The sequence below is a fragment of the Leptodactylus fuscus genome, chromosome 1 (genome assembly GCF_031893055.1).
Source record: "Leptodactylus fuscus isolate aLepFus1 chromosome 1, aLepFus1.hap2, whole genome shotgun sequence".
NCBI classification, from domain to species: Eukaryota; Metazoa; Chordata; class Amphibia; order Anura; family Leptodactylidae; genus Leptodactylus; species Leptodactylus fuscus.
In genome coordinates this window covers 67,259,666-67,281,639 of record NC_134265.1, presented here as the reverse complement: position 1 = coordinate 67,281,639, position 21,974 = coordinate 67,259,666, and the positions used below count along the sequence as shown (strand labels likewise).

General features: G+C 41.6%; 1 protein-coding gene across 1 annotated transcript in view; it reads left to right on the top strand.

Annotated features, from left to right (window-relative positions):
* The window catches only part of LIX1 (limb and CNS expressed 1), a 98,895-nt gene extending 97,758 nt beyond the window's left edge, over positions 1–1,137 (top strand). Inside the window, exon 6 of the mRNA XM_075271967.1 lies at positions 472–1,137. Within this exon, the coding sequence (XP_075128068.1) occupies positions 472–756 (285 nt within the window). The 3' untranslated portion in view covers positions 757–1,137. The remainder of the gene's footprint in view (positions 1–471) is intronic.
* The last annotated feature ends 20,837 nt before the right edge of the window (positions 1,138–21,974 follow it).

Below are 21,974 nucleotides of genomic sequence, written 5' to 3'. Positions count from 1 at the left end.
TTTTTGTTACAACCTTCACCATATGGGAAAAATACTTTTACATTTTAATACTTTGGATACAGTAATACCAGTTGGGGATGCACTTATCTGACATTGGATAGGTCTTCAAGATTGAAGTCCTGGATAGTTCTTTATATGGCCTGAATGTTTCAGAAAATCAGTTGGAGAGTGTAAAACCATTACTTGTGCAGTGTTGTGCGCTCACAATATGAACCCTCCATGAAGTCACGATATAGCAGTATTATTTGGAAATTATATTACTATTACTATTGTTTGCCTTTCTATATTATTTAGCTATAATAATGGCGCATTCTCTATTCCATCTTGAACTTCCCTCTTCATTGCATGTTTATAGACTGGACTGGGATTTGCTCTTTTATCATAAATAGACATAACATTAATGATAAGAAATGATATAAGATATCAATGATAATTTTATAATATACAATTGTCTTTCTGTTTATTAATCAGGAGGTTATTGCCTACTACTCCCAGTATTCCTTAGATGAGCGAATGAGGAGCCACATGGCCTTAGACTGGATAATGAAGGAAGAAGAAAGCCCCGGAATCATATCTCAGGAGCTTCAACTTGCTCTTAGGGAACTGGAAGAGTCAAGAAAAGCCGGGAGAGAGCTGCGATTCTATAAAGAAAAGAAGGAAATCTTGAGCTTAGCGCTGAGTCACATTTACAGCGACTGCATTACTTCACCTACACATGTTGATCATCTGAACTTTACTTTGAATGGTTATCACTAGCAGATCTCTGGCTTTTATGTCTGATAGAAGTCATTGGAAACGTGGGCTATAAATTCTTGTTCATAAGACCACCCAGGTTCAACAAGGAAACTTTTATAGACATTGTTACTAAGAGGTGTGTATTTCATAGTGATTTACAACACACTGTGGCTTTGTATTGTCACAAAACTACAAGTTTTTGCTAGAACCTTTAATCTTATTTTGTATATCAGCTCTTTAACTATATTACTGAAATAACCACAAGCAGTCACGGCCATTGATGCTTCATACATGGTCCTACATCTCTGAAATAACCATGTTATATATTTTCTCAAAGCAGCTACATACACTATATGTTTATTTGGAACCTGCTACAAAGCGCAGACATCATTATATAGAGTAGTAGATAGGAGCAGAGTAATATTTGTAGGACATGATATCACATTTGCGTTCAGTATTCCGTTCGGGATATCCGCTTGGGGACCCCCAAAGGAAATACCAAACACATCAAAAAGTGGTGAGCAATGAAAGTACACAGACCCTATAGACTATAATGGTGTCCATGTGTTTTCCACGCGTTATCCGCATGAATCATGCGGAAAGAAAAGTAATTCATTAAGTACTTTTCTATCCGCATGACTTGTGCAGAAACCGTGCGGAAAAACACACGGACCCCATTATAGTCTATGGGTTTTGTGTGTTTTCATTGCTTACCGCTTTTTAATGCGTTTGGTTTTCTGTTCTGGGGATTCCCCAGAGGACTCCTCCAACAGAATACCGAATGCAGATGTGAACCAGGCCTGAGACTGTCATCTTCTCTCCCCCTGCTCTTTACACCTTTGCTCTTGTACAGTTAGTGTGTCACTTGCCCTACCTACCCTTCCTCATTTTAGGTGGGCCTCTTTTGTCAAAGCAGCCCCATGAACAACTGCTACCATACTCGGGACTCTTAAATGCACCATGCCTGAACTCCTATGGGAATAAGCAGGGATAAATGAATAAATGGCAAGCAGCAAAGACTCGCTATAGGTACCAGAACATGTCAGTGCTACCTATTTTCACACCCTTAGCCTCCATGTACACGCAGGTGTAGTTTGTCAGTGTGCTAGTTTTCTTAAACATCCGACCGGCCCATTAATTTCGATGGCCCCATACATACACCCATGTATTACAAGGGGCCCATGTAAGAGGCAATCTCAGGATAGACCCTATTCCTCTAGACCAGCGGTTCTCAACCTGTGGGTCGCGAACCCAGCGGGGGTCAAATGACCAAAACACAGGGGTCGCCTAAAGCCATCGGAAAAGATGGCCGCGTACTAAGTACCGTCTTCCAGCTAGCTTTCGTGCTCGTTTTCTGGTAACAGGCGTGCGCGCTGGTTGGTTGGTTCAAGGTGTTCTGGATTTTGAAAACTTGGCGGTTGAAGCGGAGAGATCCGACTGTACGTATCGGGCAAAGGACTGAGCTAAGGCCAAGGAGACTGCAGCAGCACCGAGCGCAGGAATCAGCTCAAGCACAAGGCCGGCAACACCACCGGGAAGGCGCGGGTGACAGCACGGGCGGTCCCCGGGTATGTGCTACATGTGGGCGGTGTGTACTGGCACATCACTGGGCATCTCCGGGGTGTCTGACCGTTATGTCAAGTCTGTTGTCTCCACTGTGCGGTGTATTGGTCCCTGGTATCAGCCTGGGCTAGTGGTTTTTAGTGCTGGGCAACCTAATTCCTACTTTATGTGCAGGTCTGTTCTGTCTACACCTCTGTGCAGTCCATGTACTGAGAAGCTGAGCTCTGGCTCTTGTATGTTGTTCAGGCTGCAGCATCCACTGTATAGTTGTGTCCTTGTCATTTTTGTTTAGTCAAGGTGACCAACACAGATGTGAACAGCACCTAAAGTTTAGGCATTGTTCACACCTGTGTTGGTCACCTTGACTAAATGATTATACTCTCGTTACTCTCGTAACTAGACGTATTTAAAATCTTTCCCTCCCCAGGGAGATTTTTTCTGTATTTTGACTGTCCAGTAAAATGTCAGCAGTTATATGAACCCAACTGACCGCCCCACCAACAAAGTGACATTACATGTATATACTTCGCTTTCCATAGCAACCAATCTCACACATTTGGGTTGTTCACATCTATGCCAAGGGTCCACCCAGCACTGATCAGTCATAAATCCCTGGATAAAAGAAAGGACTGAACACCAAGTCTATTGGCTGTAAATTTTAGTTTCAAAATCCTATGATCCCCATTATATAGTCAGTGGGTTCCCTTCATAACTGTAGCAAAATTACAGTTATGAAGTAGCCATCAAAATTATTTTTTGGTTTGGGGTCACCGCAACATGAGGAACTGTATTGCCGGGTCACGGCATTAGAAAGGTTGAGAATCACTGCTCTAGACTTAAAGAAGTGGCAGCAGCTCTAGGGACTGCTCTTTTCTTTAGCACTAATTTTTTATCAATACCTCCTGTATTTTTAGTTTTGGGAATACCACATTGCAGTGCCATCTGGTGATGCTTAAATGGTTATTTGCCAGCAAATTTGGAAGAAGTGAACCATCAAACTAGCTGTTTCTGTATTTGATCATTGTAATAATGTCATGGAAAAGTCATAAAATGTGTAATGAATGGGAAAAATATCATAACTGCTCCTATTCATACTGTAGTAACTATCCAAAAGTTACACTGATCGTGATGACGAAGGGTGTTTTTTTGTATAATAAGATAAGATAATCCTTTAATAGTCCCACATTGGAGAAATTAGAATTAGGCTGGGTTCACATTTCTGTCAGGGCTTTTCATTTATCTGTTCCATAAGGGTTTGTTCAGAGGAATTTCATCACCGCAATAGGAGACAGAGATATAAGCAGGATGTTATGTTCTGTTCAGTCTTCGGAATCCCTGGCGCCATTACTCCAAAGATCAACCCCATTCATGTGAGGCAAATCAACAAGTAAAGGCCATGGCAGAAAGACAAATAGACAGAAAATGGAGAGAAATTTGAGGCAGATGTCCAATTCAAATCCCGATCACTATCCATCTTGTGGACATACACTTTAAGGAAGCTGTGGACAGATTAGTTTTAAGATGGATAACCGCACCCAATGGAGGCATTGACCAATAGTTGAGATAGAACCATACAGTTTCCTTTAAGGTATCCATCATTCTGCTGGATGAAATAGCGCAGCTTACTGTAAATTTTGATAGAATTTGGGAATGTGATACAGATGGGAATGTAACAGAAGTACCAACATGGACATGAATGTAACATTGAATGAGAGAAAACAGAAACTAAATACGATGTCAGTAAGGAAGGCTCAAGCAAGTTATCTGGAAACCTAGACAAAGATGGTCTCATATTTGCTCAGGTTGGCTAAGTGTTCATTTGAGTGAAAAGATGGGAGTAACCCATTGCCAAACCTCTCTGGAACAAATCTGACATGGACTGTCCTTTTCCCGTCATCTGTAATCAGGAAAGAATGGAGACACTCCCATACATGGAGTCAGCAGTTTCATCTGACTCTCATATGATGTGTTTTGGCAACTTAGGCGCTGTTGAAGACAAATGTCCTATTTTTCACTTTTGGATTGCAAAGTAGTGGTAGTGTTTTTACTTTATTTTTTATTTATTTGTCAAGCTTTATTTCCTCTTTGAGCAGACTAAGTCTTAAATACAACAAGTTTGTACAGTTTTCTCCTTCTGTAAGCTGAGAATTAATGTGTATAGCCTTGCTTCAAGTGAATGAGCTTCCATTGTAAATCTTTTTACAGAACACATTGTCCAGAAGTGTAGAGTTTATCTGTATCTGAATTCTTATGGTCGCCTCAAGATCTGACCCCCTGGATGGTCCTATTCTCCAAATAGTCAGTCCACCACTCCAAAGGAATATCCTCCTCTTCTTCATTAAGCTAACCATATACCAATGCAGGCCGAATACGGAGGCGGAAAATGAAGAGAAATTTCTCTTCATTTTTCACCATGTAAACAAAGCCTTATATGGGTGGTAAGCCAAAAAAATAGTAGGACCAATTCATCAAAACTGGCATTTTATACAATGATGCCTGCAATGGCAGAGGATTTGCCAGATTCATGGCTTTGTCAGGAATCAGGCACATTCGCTGGTGTGTGTCTTGACAGATTTTGGTTATTAATTATGCCGAAGAAGTGATTTAAATGAAAGTGAATTAGACACAAGCAATGGGTCAGCCCCTGCCAGGTGAAGGTGGCGTGAAAATGGCACGTGCAAGTATTATAGTCACAAGTGGTATTGAAAAGTTACTTTGTTTCTCCAAAATGGTTACCTTTCCTTTCCTCTAGTCTAGACATGACCAGATATGTGTGTCATGAGATGACCAGCTTTTCAAAGCAACATGGTTTTGCAATAACCTTTCAGTGATATACCTTATGTGTCTGTCACAGCCATCCAGTGGTTGTCTTGTAAATTACAGCCTGCATTATATTGAATTGTTTTCATGAGAAAATGGAATCTTTAACCAGATTCAAGCTAAATTATCCTATAAAAGAGAGATGTCTCAGTAATAACAAACATTTTTTAATAGAAATTTAATTTTCATTTCTCGTGACATTTTTAATATTTCACTGGTGAAGATGAGGCTGAGGCTGAGATGATAAATCTAGGAATTCTTCTGCTTTCTATCAACCTTCTTTTCCCTCCATATTTCTTATGACGGCCATGTATAATTTAATCCATGTCTTTACATTAAATTCATGTAATCTCTGTAGTTTATTTGCTTGTAGTTGCACTTATTTGCTGATTCTCTACAAAAGTGAACACAAGTTTTTGCACTTAGTATTTTGCACTTTTTTCTTGCTTTATAACTTACTAAACTTTTGTAGTTTTTGTATGTGAACTTTTAGTACAATAATTTATTAAAGGACCTTAGCTTTTGCCAACTTCTACAAAATTTACAGATGCAGTTCAAATAAACTCCTATACAAACAATATAATAGGAACTGCAATTTTTTTTTTCTAATATATGACAAATAATGTCATTCTGGAAGTCAGACAACATTTCTACACACTGACACCTGTTTGTAAGAAGAGGTACTACACTAGGTTTAAAATCCAAACAATGTCAGAACATAACAAAAATATAATCACAGTTTGGTTAAAAAAAAAAAAAAAAAATTTTACTGTAGAGAACAATATTTCAAAACACCCAACACTATGTCTCCAGGTGTGTAAGTAGTACATGTTAACTAAGGATTTGGTGAGGCCACACGGTGGCTCAGTGGTTAGCACTGCAGCCTTGCAGCGCTGGAGTCCTGGTGTTCAAATCTTGACAAGGGCAAAAAACCATCTGCAAGGAGTGCAGTTCAACCTATTATAAATGTCTAAATCAATAGTACACAAGTAGTCTACAGTACAGTCCATAGTGCACAGGTCTACGGTACTAGAAGGCACCATGCATTCTCTAAAGGTAGTAGGGCATATTGTAGTAGACCATAGACTGCTCTGCTAATATATATATATATCTCACATTACTGCGCATGTATACTGTGTACATTTATTTTAGAGAACATTGCAGTTACCGGATATGTTAAACTAGTTGACAGTTTTGTTAGAACATAATGAAATCAAACTCTTGTTCACTTTCTGTGTCTAGACAATCTGGGTTAGACAAGATTACTGTTATGTAGTACATTTCTGCCATCTTAATAAATTACATTTTCTTCCCTGAACCAGAGAGATACTATAGTACAAATAATGGAACATTTACATGACACAGATATCTACAGTAACAGTGGTTACACATATAAATACTGTTGGAATTGAGTCAACACTTACGTAATTTTTTTTGTTTGTGTATTTTTATAATACAAGATGTAATTTTTGTTCATTTGTTTTAAATGACAATTTAGTTGATAAAATAAAGATGTACAGTCAATTTTGTAAAATTCCATTTATTTCTTATATTTTGTTTCTAAATTTTTCATATAATGTAGAGGACAAGTTGTAGATTGGTGGGATTCTGACCATGAGAATGGGAGACCTTTGTGTCCCTGTCTTATTGCAGCAGCAGTCATGCATGTTGTTGTCACTCCATTCATCTCTGTGCAAGAAGCTTCTCTATGGCAGTCCTATAGATATGAATGGAGTGGTTCAATTAGAACAGGGGTACAAAGAAAACCTGTTTTTGTGAACGGTTGGACTCTCACAAAAAGGTGGAGCATCACCTCTCAGGCACCCATTTGCTGGCTTGCTCAGGCATAGACAAACTGCAAATAACTGGGGACTCTCCCCTGGATCCTCAGACAGGTGTTATTATTTTTCAAATAGAAAGGTAATAGAGATGAGCGAACACTAAAATGTCCGAGGTTCGAAATCCGATTCAAACAGCCGCTCACTGTTCAACTGTTTGAACAGATTACGAACCCCATTATAGTCTATGGGAGGAAATGCTAGTTTCAGGGGTACGCAAAATTCGATAAAATTATACTTACCAAGTCCACGAGTGACGATCGGGCTGGATTCTCCTTGAAGTCTTCTCCCGGCGCAGCGCCCCCGCGGCGTCTTCCGGCTGGAATTCACTCTGCCTAGGCATCGGGGCCTAGGCAGAGCCGACTGCGCATGCAGCAGGGGACGCTACACGGAGAAGACTTCTAAAGGTAAGAGAAGAACCAGCGTTGATTGGCAGAATGTATAGCATTCTGCCAATCAACGCTGGTTCAGCATCGAACCTTAAACTACGAACAGCTAGTAGTGTTGGATCGAGCACGAGTATTTCAAATACTGTAGTATTCGATCGAACACCTACTCGATCGAACACTACTCGCTCATCTCTAAAAGGTAAGCATAAACTAAAAAAAATAAATACTGGAACACCATTTTAATACACAGGGCCTTGACTTGTGGCGTGATAGACTGTTCCACACAGGCTCTCCACAGAAGGAGATATAGACCATATAATCCATATTATATCCACTGTTATGGATCCATAATTACAGATAGTATACAGATCCATTAATTTCTCTGACACCATACACACGCTTTTGGTTATAGTTCAGTGTCCAGGCTATAGAAACCATCCATAAATCATGAAACAGATGTGATTCCTGTCCGTATTTGTGGCCACTATGGTTATGTGAATGTAGCCTTAGACTTCAATGTGCAAATTTATCAAACAACATGCATTGTTTTATAAATTTGGCATAAATTACAACGCCAATTCCAGCAATTCTGACTTTAAATATTCCCCTTATGATAAGTTTCCACTTTTTGTTTCAAATTCTCATCGCTTTTTAAGATCTCTACAGTCGTTCTGTGGAAACACTATTGCTCACATTCAGGAGATGAAGACTTTTTCTGTCCTTTTCCTCTTCTTTTACAAAACAGAGATTATTACACTATATTAGCATGGTTTATGGAAATCACCCTGGAATTAAATACAAGAAGTCAATGGTACTCTTTAACAACCTCTAAGGATAAGCTCACATTTGCGTCGGTGAAACGGCTAAAAATTAGTGGAGAGAAAAGTTCTGAATAGAGGACTTTGCCGTTTTCATACTGAAACCAGAAAAGAGTAGACACCCAGTGGACCCCATTATAGTCAATGGGGTCTGCCACTGTCTGCATGTAACTGCTGTTTTAGTTGTCCAGATCTCCATTGTTTGGGTCCCCCAGTGGTGTGAACCTGGACTTATCTGAGCAGAAGTAGATCAGGATGGTTCTCCAGCTTCTACATTGTAACAATTTCTATTTATTAACAGATGCAAAATTCCCCAAAGCTGTGACTGTTAGGGGGCATTCACACTACCGTCGGTGTCCGACTGGTAGTGTCCGCTCCTAGTGTCTGTTCAAATTCTCACACGGACATTAGGAGCGGACATTAACTGTGTCCGTGACACTTGTCATTCATTTAAATGGTGATCGGGTGCGTTCTTTTGCACTCCGTGCCCTTCCTTCACTGTTCGCTTGTAAAGATGTCCGACTTTTCAAGCGGACAGAAAAAACCTACATGTCGGCTTTTTCTGTCCGCTTGAAAAGTCGGACATCTTTACAAGCGGACAGTGAAGGAAGGGCACGGAGTGCAAAAGAACGCACCCGATCACCATTTAAATGAATGACAAGTGTCATGGACACAGCTAGTGTCCGCTCCTAATGTCCGTGCCAGATTTTGAACAGACACTAGAAGCGGACACTACCTGTCGGACACTGACAGTAGTGTGAATGCCCCCTTACTAGTCTGCTCTGTAATACTCGTATAACTCTCTCTTATGCATATTACTAGTTGAATCATCTTTGTAAAGGACCTCCTCTTACTACAGGTCTTTTTCCTCTTCATACACTATGCATCATCTTGTTTCACTTACTATTGGGTTAGATGACTGTAGTTTATAATCATGTGTCCATCGAGATCAGTGGATTATTTTGTAGAGCTTGTGCGTATACCCAGCAGCCAATCTGATAAAACAGTGCTGCAATGTGAAGCAAAGATCCCTAGAGCAACAACCTGTGGTTGAAACAGAAGACTACAACAGTATAATAGACAAGATGAACAGAATGCAAAATTCAGAAAATATGTGATACCGGGTTCACATCTGCGTCCCGGCCTCCATTATGCAGGTTTCCGTTTCCTGCCCGAAAATGGACAGGACACGGAAACCTGCAGGCATTTTTCAAACCCAAGCGTTTTGTGCTCTCGGTGGCGAAACCATTTTTTTTTAACCGGACACAAATTTGGACATGCAGGACTTTGTGTCCAGTTAAAAAAAAACGGTTTCGCCGCGGAGAGCACAAAACGCTCACGGGCGCTCACAGCCCGACACTGTCTGTCGGGTTTCCGTCTTCTGTCTGCACGGTTTTTTGGGATTTTTAACTGTAATTTTTATGAAAGATTTTTAGAGAAGTAAAAGGAGCATTTTGAATAGACGAAAAATATGTCACTTGAACAGAATTCAGACAAATCCTGTTTCAGACTAAGTCCCCGTATAGTGAACCACAGCAAAACATCAGTGCTGGAAACACATTGCTGTATTTTCTGCAGCATTTTTCACAAAAAGTCACAGAGGGAACATGCCATTTGGCTATTTTCATGGATCCTTTAATAGACTCAAGTGTCTGACAGATCAATGGACACATGGTTACCCTCAGGCATACACTAAGCCATGAAAAAAGTACTTTTTTCATGATCAAGTGCCTAAAGATGTTGATACGTACATAACTACATAGGACAGTTAAAAAAGACTTATTAACACCAAGTTCAAGCAAGTATTGGGACCGGACATGGAACAAGGGATAAATGTGTCTCCTTCATTCAAAAGAAAGTAGGACATAAGATAAGGCATAAACCAATCTGTCCCGAAGTGGTGAATGTGGATTAGACTAGATCAGCATTCAATACAATATGTTAGGACTAATGTGTTTTCTTCCAGATGGAGGAAGCGCCCTCTAGCCTTTTTTTTTCTTGATATGGTGGGTGGTCCTTTGATGGAATATTTTTTCACAACATCATTGTATAGGCCATTATTGTATAAGGTATGTCTTCCTTAGCTGCCTATTCTGATGCCATTTCTGAAACCATCTAGTTCTTTTCTAACTCCTCCATACTCTGGCAAGATGTTTACAACAGAAACTATATAAAAAAAAACCTTTTATTATAAATAAAATTTTGCATCTAAATGGAAATTGCAAATAAAGACCCTGGTTATTATGTAAAGGAGGGTTTCAGTTTACTTTGGCTGCCAAAGCTTATCCTATAAAATTGTTCGTATCATTGCAAAATGCTGGAGCTTTGTGTGATCGGCGGGGGTGCAGATTATTACATATGCAGAATAAGTGTGCATTGTACCCTAATGGTCAATATCAAACTTGATTTACAGATATTTAACACAGAGCAAGGTAAGCAGGGCTCGGGTTGCCTGTCTCCTCCTCTTAGCAAAATGTTTGCAATATGATTCATTGTTGAATTTGATCACATAAAAGAACCTTGTTTTGCACAGACCGAGACATCACAATAATTACTTGACAGCTGCCATGTTTTCTAGAAGCCAAAAATTGGGCAGCAGCCTAAATAAATAGAAGTTGTGGGAAGTGAAATCCACAGAGCAGAATAGAAATATACAATGAAGATCTTTTTACGTTTCTGCATCCATGTGAAAAACACCCAAAGACCATTTTACTTATAATATTCAGTGCAAAGGAAAGATGTTCCAGGCTTAGGACTGAATAATACAGTAGTAACAGAGCAAGACCAAAGTAACTATGTCTGTGCTAATGGTACACAATGAACATAGCCATGTACTGTATTGTACTAATCTGCTCATCACTAGACAGAAGTGAGTCCCAACCTTTTCAGACATGGGGCACCACTGGAAAAAAATTTTCCTCAAGGCACCTCCAAATAATTTTAACCAATAGAACCCAAAAAATTGAGTTTTTAGTTGTATTTAGTACAGTTTTTAAAATGACAGCTGGAACCACATCAGAACTGCATGACTTTTCTGTGGCAATTGTAACTGCATCACAACTGCACCATGTCAATGCAAGTAGGAATGTTCTCCAGTAGCCCCCAGGCAAGTGAAAATGTCTTCCACTGGCCCCCTGACAACTAATAATGTCCTCCAGTGGTCCCCAGACAACTAATAATGCCCCCCCAGTGGTCTCCTGACAACTAATAATGTCCCTCAGTAGCCCCCTGACAACTAATAATGTCCCCCAGTCGCCCAAAGACAACTATTAATGTCCCCCAGTGGTCTCCAGACAATTAATAATGTCCCCCAGTGGCCCACAGACAATTAATAATGTCCCGCAGTGGCCTCCTGACAACTAATAATGCCCCCAGTGGCCCACAGACTAATAATGTCCCCCAGTGGCCCACGGACAACTAATAATGTCCCCCAGTGGCCTCCTGACAACTAATAATGTCCCCCAGTGGCCTCCTGACAACCAATAATGTCCCCCAGTGGCCTCCTGACAACTAATAATGTCCACCAGTGGCCTCCTGACAACTAATAATGTCCCCCAGTGGCCCACAGACAACTAATAATGTCCCCCAGTGCCCTCCTGACAACTAATAATGTCCCCCAGTGGCCCACAGACAACTAATAATGTCCCCCAGTGCCCTCCTGACAACTAATAATGTCCCCCAGTGGCCTCCTGACAACTAATAATGTCCCCCAGTGGCCCACAGACAACTAATAATGTCCCCCAGTGCCCTCCTGACAACTAATAATGTCCCCCAGTGCCCTCCTGTCAACCAATAATGTCCCCCAGTGGCCTCCTGACAACTAATAATGTCCACCAGTGGCCTCCTGACAACTAATAATGTCCCCAGTGGCCCACAGACAACTAATAATGTCCCCCAGTGGCCCACAGACAACTAATAATGTCCCCCAATGGCCTCCTGACAACTAATAATGCCCCCAGTGGCCCACAGACAACTAATAATGTCCCCCAGTGGCCCACAGACAACTAATAATGTCTCCCAGTGGCCCATAGACAACTAATAATGTCCCCCAGTGGCCCACAGACAACTAATAATGTCCCCCAGTGGCCTCCTGACAACTAATAATGCCCCCAGTGGCCCACAGACTAATAATGTCCCCCAGTAGCCCACAGACAACTAATAATGTCCCCCAGTGGCCTCCTGACAACTAATAATGTCCCCCAGTGGCCTCCTGACAACCAATAATGTCCCCCAGTGGCCTCCTGACAACTAATAATGTCCACCAGTGGCCTCCTGACAACTAATAATGTCCCCCAGTGGCCCACAGACAACTAATAATGTCCCCCAGTGGCCTCCTGACAACTAATAATGTCCCCCAGTGGCCCACAGACAACTAATAATGTCTCCAGTGCCCTCCTGACAACTAATAATGTCCCACAGTGGCCAACATACAACTAATAATGTCACCCAGTGGCCCTACACTGTAGTTTTACTGTAAAAAAATAAAAACATGATTTACCCATCCTCAGCCCCCAGAGCTCTGTGATCCTCCTCAGATGAAGCAGTGGGTCTCCAGCAGACATCACTTGTGATGCCTGAGTAATAGAGCAGGAAGGTAAAATTCTGCTGCATCCTTCTAATCAACTACTTCGGCATCCTAAGGGCCCCTTCACACGGAGTATACGCTCGCTAATTCTGAACGTTCCGAATCAGCGGCGTTAAAACACATCCCATGGCTTTCTATGGGAGCCGGCATACATGCGCTCCCCCAAAGAAATGAATGGGCTGCTTTTTTCCCTATTACTTTCAATGTGATACGCACGTGCAAAGGGGCCCTAAGGATGTCAATGTAATTAAAAGGAGGCATGCAGCCATTTCCCTACATGGTTAGGAATTGCTGCTATATAGTATATTGAAATACTGTAAAATATACAATATTTGGTAAAATCTGTAATCACTAGGTTTGAGCGATTGGGACTGGAAAAGATCGTATCCCGATCGTCGATCGGGTAAATTTCACGATTGCGATCGGGATCGCTCAACCCTAGTTACCTGCACAGAGCTGCTGCCGCTCCCCGGTGTTCCAGGCCGTTGTTCTCTGTCCTCTCCTCTCTCATTCAGATGCCAGCAGAGCGCCGTATGAGAGTATGAGAGTGTGGGCGGGTACTGGGAGGGGAGACGCTGAAATTTTTTCCAGCTTCCCAGTACATTGTACAGAATAATTAATGATAGCATCATGAACAAAAATTTGCCCCACAAACATTAAGCCCTTATATGGCTCTGAGAAATGAAAAATAAAAAAGTTATGGGGTTTGAAAGGAGGGGAGTTAAAAACGAAAAACAAAATCAAAAAATTCCTCCAGTGGGAAGGGGTTAAACAATAGATCTTTTTTTGTGACACATTCCTGTTAACTGTAACTGTAATGTGAATAAGGTCTAAAAGAAGCTTTTAAAGCACGTCTTTGAAGAAACTTTTCACGACTTAAGAAGTTAGCATCCCTTGTAATCATGACGAAAAATAATCATAAAAATACAGTGTTAAAGAATTTTGGGTGTTGGCCTTCAGATGGCTCCAAAAATTAAAAAAAAACAAACAAACAAAAAAAAACATAGTACCATACTAATCCTTTAAAGTACACCCTGTCCCTGCGGGGTTCCCGCTGCTTTCCTTCATTGGTTGTGCAATGAAAAGCTTATAATAGGAAGTTTAGTTCTTACTCATACTAGCTCCTAACAGATCCGATTGATTTCTGAGACTATTCCAGGAATTATTCTTGAATATTCATCTCAAGAATTTTAAATACATTTATTTTTATTTTCCATTAACATGACATAATCCAAAGACTCTTAAACTGAATTTCGGAAGAGAATTTTTAGGACTGAATTAAATACTCATGTTTTTCATTGAAGATTAAAACAATGTGCCATGTTGTCAATGTCACTTGTTGGTAAATATGTCTTATGGCAAATATCCAGGCGTACCCAAATCTGCATGTCACCAGACGTTTGTCTACACTCTCAGTCATCTGCTGTCTAATTTTATACGGACACATTTATTTACATTATAACCACATTTACCGCACAAAATACAACTCTAATAGTTAGAAAAATATTCAAGAATTCAGGGATGAAACTAGCCTCTCTGCTGCCTGAAGCAAACTATAGAAAGCCCCCCCCCCCAAAAAAAAATAAATAAATAAAAATAAATAAAACACACCCAGCTATCTTTGGTTGCGTTATGGGGCCCACCTAATTAAATTTGTAGGGCATTGCCCCCTCATTTACGATCAAAAAATACCCGTGTTTAGCCCCCACATGGTACACAACCCTTTTTTTTACCCCACATGGCACTCAAACCACCTTTTTTTGTCTCTAACTCAGTATACGGCCCTGCTTTTTTTGGGCCCCACACAATCTATGACCCCCTATTTTTCACCCCTCCCCAATATATGATCCATTTTTTTTGTCTCCCCAAATTACATAATCTGCATTTTTAGGCCCCGCACAGTATATGGCACCCCTTTTTGCCTCACTGTATATAACCTGCTTTTTTTTTGCCCCACCCACAGTATATGATCTACTTTTTTGCCCCCCACAGCATATGGCCATCCTTTTTTGCCCCCTCTCCACATTATATGACCATGTTTTGAATAGTGAATAGTTGAATAGTTGCTGCCATCACATGAATGATTTATAAGAGACGAGTATAAATTTATTTTTTCATTTCTGTCCATTTCATATTCTGGGCTAAATGTTTGCTATTGTAATTTTTTGTAAATTTGTAATTCCCAACTGAGTTTTATTAGAATTGATAAGTAAAGATTTAGGCCTGTGATCTCCAACAAGGATGCCTTGGAAACCTGCAATGGGGCTGCAACTCTTATGAAGTTGACCAAATGCCATTAGGTAATACGGTAATATTGTCTGTGTTTTCAGGAAATATTTTGATTTTTGGAAAAAATTTAATGGTAAAGATGCCCAAAGAAAGTTTATTTTTCTATAGAGGTGTCTGTAGTCTTAAGAGGTTGGGAAACCCTTATTTAGGTGCACACATAGTCGTGCCTATACAACCAGGTTTTATGCAATAGGTTAAAGCATACAGTATTGAGTTGATGTGTCTCATATACTTCACTGACATCAATGTCAAACTATGAATGAGCCAGAAGAACAAAAAACCTCAATCCACAGAAAACTAGCAATAATATAACTTTGGCATTGGCTTATAGTGTCATTCAGAAATTTATGTTGGGTATTGGCCACAATGTTGAAATAAAATATTTACCATGCATTATACAGTATCTTTTTAATTTGCCAAATGCCAAATATTTTATGTGCTTTTCTCACTCAGGCCTGATTCACATCTGCGTTCGGTATTTCGTATGGCGAGTCGACATGAGGATCCTCCAAATGGAATACCAATCGCATTGACAAGCGGTGAACAATGAAAGCACACGGACCCCATAGATTATAATGGGGTCCATGTGTTTTCCGCGCACTGTCCTGCATGAGTCATGCCGAGAGAAAAGTACTTTATGAACTACTTTCCACTCCGCAGACTCGTGCGGAAAACACACGGACCCCATTATAGTCTATGGGGTCCATGTGCTTTCATTGCTCACCGCTTGTCAATGTGTTTGGTATTCTGTCCCCAAGCAGACTCCCCAAACGGAATACCGAATGCAGATGTGAACCAGGCCTCAAAGGACTTAAAATGGAGAGAATATACGAACTCAATACATATTTTGTTCTTGGTCAGATTTAAACCCTGGGCCCCAGTGCTGGAAAATTTATTGTGCTGACTACTCCGCCTCCATATATAGAAAGGCACAATCCTGTACAGTTTAAGAGAAGTGTAAACCACCCCATTTATGGCGTCTGCCAGGAGAATGTGGACCTATGGTTTCAGTTGTCAGATGATATACCATAAGTGTTCATATAGTGTGATGTGAACAGACATAGGAAGTATTTTTAGTGGCATTCCCCTTTAAGGAAAAATATAAGATTATACTGTAGGAAGTAACAAAATTGTCTGAAATGTGTTCTGCTTTCATGCTCGTCCATAGATGTGTATCTTTCTGCTACGTATGGCTGAGTTTTCATGCTCCTTCATGCAATTTACATAATTTTAGCTATAGTTTTCATACTGTAAGATCCTAAATACCTTACAAGCAATTACGATTGTGAAGCCACAGGGAAGGCTGTAAAATATTGGTTTCCAAGTCAGTTGCCAGATGTAAATTAAAGTGAGCTTGAGTGTATAGGATGACAGTAGTCTGTGGAGCCTTAAAGAATAGATTTCAAGATTAGCGTACTAGTACTAGCGCGGAATAATTAAAAGTGATGAATATGAAAACATACCTGTCTGCCGGGTAACTGGAAACACACAAAAGCTTTAAGCTCCTCTGCTCTCACTCGCTGCCTGCATTGCCAAGTCCTTTGAAGGGAACCAGAGTTGACATTCATGTTGGCTTTCATGGAACACTTGGGTCAGGTTTAACCGAAGACCTCGAACCCTAATCACAAAATCTGAAGTCTGACTGATCTACTGACCAGAAAGGTATCAGTGTTATATGGATAAAAATGTATAGGAAAAGAACATTGACAGGACCTACATAATTTGATAAGAGTAACACACAAGCTATGGGAAAATCACCGGAATGAGAAATATGTGCTGGAATGGCAATAATGTCCATACAGATAAACCAAGCACCAAAATAATACGACTATTAAAATATATAATTTATTTATAAATCAATATAAAGGATACATTTATGGAGACATAATATGGGTGGTAAGAAACTATACAAAACAGCAAAGATCCCCTCCTCCGGAGATGCTCAAATAAGTGCATATAAAATAGTCAGGACACAAATACAGTTACCCCTACACAAATCATCAAATAATACAATATTACATAATACAGGGTGCCTCACTCGGGAGTCCAACTTTAAAAATGCTAATTACCGTATTTTTCGGACTATAAGACGCACTGGACTATAAGACGCACCTAGGTTTTAGAGGAGGAAAATAGGGAAAAAAAATTTTGAAGCAAAAACTGGTAAAATATTTAATATATGGGAGTTGTAGTTTTGCAACAGCTGCAAGGCCACATTGACAGGTGACCCTGCAGCTGTACGGGGATGTATAGGGCGTTTTTTTTGCGGGGCCAGCTGTACTTTTTAGTTATACCATTTTGGGGGATATCTTGCTTAGATCACATTGTATTGAAAAAAAAAACAGGAGGTGATTTAGAACTTTTATTTATTTCATATTTTTAAAGTTTTTTTTTTTTTTTTTTTTTTTTTTTACTATTTTATTCCCCCCCGGGGGCTTGAACCTGCGGTCACTTGATCGCAAGTCCCATAGACGGCAATACAACTGTATTGCCGTCTATGGGACATTCTGTCTATTAGTATTACGGCTGGTCATAGAGACCAGCCACAATACTAATATAGCCGTGACAGGCCGGGGAGCCTCAGTAGGCTCCCGGCTGTCACCTGAACAGGTCGGCTCCTGCGATATCGCCGCGCAGGAGCCGGCCTGCAACCTCACAGGTACGGGGCCGGTGGGGACCGGCCCCGGGGGAGAAGGGGCCACGGATACTGACCCGGCATCCGCTGTACTAGAGAGGCGGATGCCGGGGAGGGATAGACGCGGGGCCTGAGACATCGCTGCCCTGCCCTGCATGAAGCCAGCGGCGGGGGGACGGAGGAGCGGAATAGCATCACTCCTCCCGCCGCTGGCTTCATGCAGGACAGGGCAGCGATGTCTCAGGCCCCGGCACCTGTAATGGCGTCTATCACTTGCCGGCTTCCGCCTCTCTATTACAGCGGGTGCCAGCGCCACCTTCAGACTATAAGACGCACCCTTATTTTCCCCAAAAATTTTGGGGAAAAAAAGTGCGTCTTATAGTCCGAAAAATACGGTACTCTGCAAGGCATGCATGTATCATCAAGCAACAAGGTACAAAATATTCCTTATTTAATGAAGAATTGATTCTGTGTCATAAAGAGGCGGGCACTATAGCTGGTGCCGAGATGGCGGCCCGGAGTGGTGAAAGCAAGCATCTAGTATACCATACCACAAAGAATGTTCATCGTGAAGACCTACTGGGTCACCATGTCAGCAAAACCATGTCAGAGGGAGTATTTGAAGAAATTTGGAGGGAGAAACCAACCTACTTTCAAAACCATCACAAAACTGGCCAAAAAGTTGGAAGCGATGGGAAACCTGGTTAATCAGCATTCTGGAAGACGACCTCGGATGTCGGTTGAGACTGTGCAAGACATTATGTACCGTTTGAAAAATTCTCCAACAAAATCATTATGTCGGTTAGCTCAAGAAACTGGCTATTAGCACACTGGGGAAACTGTTCAACAGCATCATCAATAACAGAATCCTCACCTTCCTCACACAACACGAGGTCCTCAGCAAGAGCCAAGCAGGGTTCATGCCAAACCACCACACCACAGACCATATCTACACCCTGCACAACCTCATCAAGACCCACGTCCACAACTCCAGAAGAGGCAAGATATTCACCTGCTTCGTAGACTTTAAGAAGGCGTTTGACTCAGTATGGCACCCGGGTCTGCTCCTGAAACTCCTAGAGAGTGGAATAGGAGGAAGAACGTATGACATCATCAAGAGCTCCTACACCGGAAACCAATGCAGTGTGAAGGTGAATGGGAAAAGGACAGCATACTTTCAACTTTCCAAGGGGTCAGACAAGGTTGTAGCCTGAGCCCAATGCTCTTCAACATCTACATCAATGAACTGGCTACAGCCCTGGAGACCTCACCAACCCCAGGCCTCACCCTGACCAACCGTAAGGTGAAGTTCCTGCTATACGCCAACGACCTCCTACTCCTGTCCCCCACCAAGAAAGAACTCCAAGAAAGCCTGTCAGTACTGGAAAAATTCAGCACCACATGGGCCCTACCCATCAACCAGAAGAAAACCAAAGTCATGATATTTCAGAAGAAGGGCCACAACAAAGCCCCCACCCCACAATTCACACTGAACGGCTCCACACTGGAGAAAACCAACAGCTACACCTACCTGGGGCTGGAGCTCAGCCAATCAGGAAGCTTCAAAGCAGCAATAGAAACCCTGAAAGCAAAAGCCTGCAGAACCTTCTACGCCATCAAAAGACAACTGTACCACCTCAAACCACCAGTGAGGGTCTGGCTGAAGATATTTGAAGCAGTCATCACTCCAGTCCTTCTCTAGTGAAGTGAAGTTTGGGGCCCAGCCACCTACCCAGACCAGTCAAAGTTGGATTCCAGCCCAACAGATACCTTCCACCTGGAGTTCTGCAAGTACCTCCTCCATGTCCACGGCAGCACCTCCAACATGGGATGTCGGGCAGAGCTAGGCAGACTCCCCCTATGGCTCACCATGCAGAAGAGGGCGCTATCATTCTGGACACACATACAGGGCAGCAGCCCTGGCTCTTACCACCACCAAGCCTGGATGAGCCACAGAGCCGTGAGCAAACCCGATACCCCCCAACCAAGCATCAGCCATCTGCCAAGCCAAAACCCCCAACATGCCCTGAACAAGGCTCAAATAAAAGGAGTCATTGAGAGAAACAAAGAGCGGTACATCGAGGAATGGAGAAGCGCAATAAATAACTCCAAGAAACTCACCGTGTACCAGTCATTGCAAAGGGACTACACCATGGCCACCTACCTGGAGAGAATACGCCACCCCAAACACAGACAGACCCTGAGCCGGTACAGACTGAGCGCCCACAACCTAGAGATAGAGACGGGGTGATACAGGCAGACGTACAAGCCACGGGAGAACAGACTGTGCCAGCACTGTGACCAGGGGGCCCTAGAAGACGAGACCCACTTCCTGCTACACTGCACCAAATACTCAGCTGTGAGGGCCGTCACCCACCCCACTCCACCCCCCCATACAGCTGTCACCAACTAAGAGGAAGATGAGACCCCACGGACTTTTACACCCCAAACCACCCACCCCACCCCTCCATAACAACCACTCTCCCCCCAACCCCCAACTCTACCCCGACTCCAACTCCCCCCCACACACACACTTTACTAACTTTGGCAATGTCAAATATATATTCGGACGTGCCAATAAAGCCGATTTGATTTGATATGTATTCAAAGTCGACCTGTCAACGATCGACCAAGAAAGGGAAAATCAAGCCATACCACGTCACATCTGAAATTGCTGCCATTGACAGTAACATGTTGCAGAGGACATTCTCAAATATGTAGCATTGCATTTCCTTGTTCAGGGATGTTGGGGGAGGACATTTTCAGCACTTTTAGTAATGTGGACGTGTTTTCCACTAAATACAGGTTTATTCAGTTCTTACAACTTGCCTTTACGTCAACGCATTCGTGAATAATTTGCATTTTTAAAGTTGTACTCCCAAGTGGGACAATCTGTACAAGGAGGTGTACAAGGAGGCAAGTATAGCGATGACTGCTACAAATATCTTCAGCCAGACCCTCACCGGTGGTTTGAGGTGGTATAGACAAGAGAAACTTACAAATAAAGTGAAAAGGATGGTCAACCCTCCTGGATAGTGAGAAGAGAGATGACGCAGATGAACCTTTATCAAAAAACGTGTCGGGGACACCTCTCGCTCTCTCTGTCTTTCTCTGCTTAGATAGATATTTAGTGTATTGGAACAAATGCATTACAGGGAACAACTTATTCCTGAGAATATTGCAAAAAACTAAAAATAATGAACTCTGAATTGTTCTAGATATTTACATACAAGATACATACAGTACATAGTTTAGCAAACTGAATATTTGTCCCAGGTGATGGAGACGCTACCTACAACTAAAGCAAATGAATGCAAATTTAGAGGTCTCCTAGAGATTCAGTATCAATGTTATACAAGGGATAGATGTTCCTAGTAATATGTCTAATACTAGAGCCAATTATAGTAAAGATCCAATCTAATGTTTTGTATCTTTAAAACCTAAATGCATCGCAAACTCCTATGAAAGTTGTAAAATTCTGATGAAGGTTAATACATGTGCTCATAAAATACATGTATAGTGAATATATGTGCACCATCCGGTTAGACCTTGTGTAGAGACTCCCATAATATTTTCTTTCTTTCTTTTACAAGAACAAAGTACTTTGCTCCTATACATCTGAAAGTCATTTATAGACCAGTTACTGTCCAGCTGGATTTTTTTATAAGCCTGTTCTCTATTACCTGTAGGAATGTTGGCAAGGAGCGAGAATGACACTGTACTTATTCATATGAACCTGGACATCCTAGGCAGCGGAGTAAAGCAAGGAAAGATGGTTTAGATCACCAGCCCACTTGATCAGAACTCGCAGAAGGTGAGCGGCTGGCACATTAGCAATCTGTTTGATATCAGGTCTGGGTCGCATTTTCGTAATTCGCCTCTAGCAACGATTGCAGGTTATGGCACCTTCCTAAAGTAGCTCAGATATAAAGCTGTATACTATTACAACATATTATTTAGTTAATAAAGTTTCCAAATACCCATACTTACATCTAACACCTACTGCCGGATAGAAATGCTGTGCATATTACATTTTATATTGTTCAATATATATGAGCTGGTCATACTATTATAATATCACAGACTGCCTACTACTAAAATCCAAGAATATCAAGTGTGAGCTTATTATAAAACTGTTAACTGTGGCGGACTGGGACAGGGCCAAGTCATTTGAGTACGAGGAAGCAGGTATTCTTATATTTGATACTGAAAAAGCATTTAATAGGGCGACATAGCCCTGGCCATAACTAAATCTGGGGAGAGACCAATAGTGCCTTCACTCCCATTGTATGAATTGATTTA